We start from the raw sequence: 5000 nt of genomic DNA, 5'->3' as shown, positions 1-5000 counted from the left end.
ACACGCATGAGCAAAAAAAACACGATCAGATTAAAAACGTGTGAAGGGGGGAAGAAGAATGAACGAAGGAACGACCTTAGAGAGACAGGACACCCTACACACACCCTACACACACACACACACACACACACACACACACACACACACACACACACACACACACACACACACACACACCTGTACCCACCATACACCCACACACACACCTGTACCCACCATACACCCACACACACACACCTGTCCATACACCCCCACACACACCTGTCCCTACACCCACACACACACCTGTACCCACCATACACCCATACATTCACCTGTACCCACCATACACCCACACACACACCTGTACCCACCATACACCCACACACACACCTGTACCCACCATACACCCATACATTCACCTGTACCCACCATACACCCACACACTCACCTGTACCCACCATACACCCACACACACACCTGTACCCACCATACACCCATACATTCACCTGTACCCACCATACACCCACACACACACCTGTACCCACCATACACCCACACACTCACCTGTACCCACCATACACCCATACATTCACCTGTACCCACCATACACCCACACACACACCTGTACCCACCATACACCCACACACACACCTGTACCCACCATACACCCATACATTCACCTGTACCCACCATACACCCATACATTCACCTGTACCCACCATACACCCATACATTCACCTGTACCCACCATACACCCATACATTCACCTGTACCCACCATACACCCATACATTCACCTGTACCCACAATACACCCGACACACTCACCTGTACCCACCATACACCCGACACACTCACCTGTACCCACAATACACCCGACACACTCACCTGTACCCACAATACACCCGACACACTCACCTGTACCCACAATACACCCGACACACTCACCTGTACCCACAATACACCCGACACACTCACCTGTACCCACCATACACCCACACACACACCTTACCCACCATACACCCGACACACTCACCTGTACCCACCATACACCCACACACACACCTGTACCCACCATACACCCACACACACACACCTGTACCCACCATACACCCACACACACACCACCTGTACCCACCATACACCCACACACACACCTGTACCCACCATACACCCCCACACACACCTGTACCCACCATACACCCACACACACACCTGTACCCACCATACACCCACACACACACACCTCTCCATACACACACACACACACCTGTACCCACCATACACCCACACACACACCTGTACCCACCATACACCCCCACACACATGTACCCACCATACACCCACACACTCACATGTACCCACCATACACCCACACACACCTGTACCCACCATACACCCACACACACCTGTACCCACCATACACCCACACACACCTGTACCCACCATACACCCACACACACCTGTACCCACCATACACCCACACACACACCTGTACCCACCATACACACCCACACACTCACCAACAACGTCAATACCTTGACCAGCACAACTCTCACCCTCTTTTTTCCCTCCGCCCTGCTGCTGTCACTCACAGGCTTTCAAGGCGTGGTGGGATCTGCGCCGCTCCGGAACGCTTACCACAACCACCACCAACACCACCAGTACCACTACAACTACCACCACCTTCAGGGAGGGGAGAGCGGTCAGGCGTGGTGGGGAGGAGGAGTCGGAGGAGGGGAGGACAACCACCCCAACCACCCCAACCACCTCCGCCCAGGCCTGACCCACCAGAGCGTGGGGTTGACGCTGGCCCACAGCAACGACAGCTCTGCCGGCAACATCGAGGACACCTGGGACCTGTCCGACTCCCTTGCCGACCTCTTCCACCAAGTCAACAAGAACCACCACAAGCACGACCACGACAAGAAGAGCCTCTACAACAAGCAGCAACCAGGACGCAGCCATGGCGGAAAAGGAGGAGGGGGAGGAGAAATAGGCAGCAACTACCACAACCACCACCACCACAACCTTCACCAGAAGCGGGGAATGATGGGGGAGGAGGAAGAAGAAGATGTGTGGAAGAACGTGGACGTGGACAGATGGATCTCGGACGACACAAGCCACGGGTTTATCCGCGTGTCCAGCGCAGCTGCAGCGGCGACGGCTACTGCCGCGGATGGAGCAGGATCAGGGGCAGGGGCAGGGACAGCGGGCCACTCGCGCCTCTTCCCTTGCACCCTGTCCACCACGGCGGCCAAGATCTGCCTGCAGCTGGGCGTCCCGGCCAACGCGCTGCACGTGCAGCTCAACGGGGACATCATCCGCCGTATGGAGCCCTTCGACTGCCCCTTGGCCGTGCAGAACGAGTACCTGTCCAGCGTGGGCTACACCCACATCCGGAGGATCCAGGAGGAGGGCCCCAAGGAGGACCTGGCCTACCTCGTCAAGTTCTACTCCGGTGAGTTTTGAGTAAAGGAGAGGGGGGGGGGGAGGGGGTGAACGGATGGAGGGTGTGGGAGGGTGAGGGAGGGAGGAAAGGGGTGAGGGAGGGAGGGTGTGTAGGGGTGAGGGAGGTTGTAAGGGAGGGAGGAAGGGGGTGAGGGAGGGATGGAGGGTGTGGGAGGGAGGAAAGGGGTGAGGGAGGGAGGGTGTGTAGGGGTGAGGGAGGTTGTGAGGGAGGGAGGAAGGGGGTGAGGGAGGGATGGAGGGTGTGTGGGGGTGAGGGAGGATGTGAGGGAGGAAGGGGGTGAGGGAGGGTGTGTGGGGGTGAGGGAGGAAGTGGGTGAGGGAGGGTGTGAGGGGGGTGTGTGGGGGTGAGGGAGGGGGGGTGTGGGGGTGAGGGAGGGATGAAAGGGGTGAAGGAGGGAGGGAGGGGATGAGGGAAGGGGTGGTCGGGTGAGTAAGTGTCTGAGAGTGAGTGAGTGGATGGATGGATGGATGGATGAATGAGTGGGTCATCTAGTGGGTGGCTGAGGGAGGGAGAGGAGGAGGGAGGAGGTGGTGGGTGAGTGAGTGAGTGGATGAATGAATGAGTGAGTGAGTGAGTGGGTGGGTTGAAGAGTGGGTGAATGAGCGGAGAATGATTGGTTGAATTTGTTGAGTAATGATTCGGTTAGTGGGTGGTGGACGAGTGAGTTTGTGAGTAGGGAGTGAGTGTGTGAGTGAGTGGGTGAGTCAGAGGATGAGTGGGCGAGTGTATGAATGGGGTGGGTGAGTGAGTGAGAGAATGAGCGAGTGGGTGAGCGAGTGAGTGGGTGGATGAATGAGTGGTTTGATGCGTGAGTGGATGAGTGAGTGGGTTTGGGTTGGGTTGGGAAGCTGTTGTGAGTGAAGCGTTCCAGACATTTCTCACGCACTCGCCTTTGTTCCCCCCCCCCCCAACCCCCACCTTCTAGCCTCCTCCCCCCCGCACGCAACTGGTTGTTCCGCACACACACAGAGAGAGAGAGAGAGAGAGGGACACACACACACACACACACACACACACACACACACATACACACACATACACACACACACGCACACACACACAAGCAACACACAACACACACACACACACAACACACACACACACACACACACACACACACACAACACACACACACACACACACACACACACACACACACACACACACAGTGGGTGGGGGGTCGGAGTGTACTCGTCAAGGATTAAGTGGCATTTAGCTGCCAGTGTTTAACGGAATGGCTGAAAAGACTCAGTGGGGACAGAAGCGGGGACGATAACAGTAGGGGCGGGACAGGACCAGTGGGTTGGGAAGAGAGGATTATGGATTGTCCAGGAATGAATCACCTGTTGGTCTTAGTTTCCGTTCTTTTCTTCTTCGGGGTTTTTTTTTTTCTTTCGTTTTTCTTTCTTTCTTGCTTTCTTTCTTTCTTTCTATTTATTCTTGTCATCCTCCTCTTCCTGTTTCTCTCTGTCTCACTCTGTCTCTGTCTCTGTCAGTCTGTCTGTCTGTCTGTCTGTCTGTCTGTCTGTCTCTGTCTCTCTCTCTCTGTCTCTGTCTCTCTGTCTCTGTCTCTCTCTCTCTGTCTCTCTCTCTGTCTCTGTCTCTCTCTCTGTGTCTCTCTGTGTCTGTCTCTCTCTCTGTGTCTCTGTCTCTGTCTCTCTCCCTCTCTCTCTCTCTCTCTCTCTCCGGTTTTGTCTCTCTCTGTTTCTGTGTCTATGTGTGATTGACACTCTATGTCTCTCTCTGACTCTCTCTCTTTCTCTGCCTGTCTCTCTCTGTCTCTCTCTGTCTCTATGTCTGTCTCTCTCTCTCTCTCTCTCTCTCTCTCTATATATATATATATATATATATATATATATATACATAAATGTTTATCTTACTCTCACCCTCTGTCTCTGTCTCTCTCTCATTCATCTCCGTTTTCAACGAGTGATGACGATGACGTCATGGTCATCGGAGTTTCTTCAGCTTTCGGTGGCCTTTCGTTATTATTCTACCCTTTCCTGCCAATGTTTTGTTTTAATTCGCACAGTGTTCGGTCGGCTTGCTCGCTTTCATAATCTGATGATTGGTTCTGAGCCAGTTTGCCGGAAGACACACCTGTACCCACCATACACCCGACACACACACCTGTACCCACCATACACCCACACACACACCTGTACCCACCATACACCCCCACACACACCTGTACCCACCATACACCCCCCCACACACACACCTGTACCCACCATACACCCCCACACACACCTGTACCCACCATACACCCCCCCACACACACACCTGTACCCACCATACACCCACACACGCACCTGTACCCACCATACACCCACACACACACCTGTACCCACCATACACCCACACACACACCTGTACCCACCATACACAGGGTGTGTCTGAGAACAAATATTCAGGATAGTTTTTGGGTCTTTTTTTTTTTTTTTCCTCGCGTTGGCTCATTGGCTGCATTATTCGTGTTCTGGGCATTTTGGGTGGCAAAGTGTCCGTGCTGTGGCTGTTCGTTGGCTGGGTGTTTGCAGCGGACGA

General features: G+C 54.3%; 1 protein-coding gene across 4 annotated transcripts in view; it reads left to right on the top strand.

Moving 5' to 3' along the window:
* The window catches only part of LOC143286192 (PH domain leucine-rich repeat-containing protein phosphatase 2-like), a 121716-nt gene that overhangs the window by 69284 nt on the left and 47432 nt on the right, over window positions 1–5000 (top strand). For all 4 annotated transcript variants that reach the window (XM_076593826.1, XM_076593827.1, XM_076593824.1 and 1 more), the window contains one exon: window positions 1578–2441. In XM_076593826.1, coding sequence (XP_076449941.1) covers window positions 1578–2441 — 864 coding nt within the window. The remainder of the gene's footprint in view (window positions 1–1577; window positions 2442–5000) is intronic.

The sequence above is a fragment of the Babylonia areolata genome, chromosome 9 (assembly GCF_041734735.1).
Source record: "Babylonia areolata isolate BAREFJ2019XMU chromosome 9, ASM4173473v1, whole genome shotgun sequence".
In the NCBI taxonomy this organism is placed as follows: domain Eukaryota; kingdom Metazoa; phylum Mollusca; class Gastropoda; order Neogastropoda; family Buccinidae; genus Babylonia; species Babylonia areolata.
This window is presented reverse-complemented; position numbering and strand designations above follow the sequence as displayed.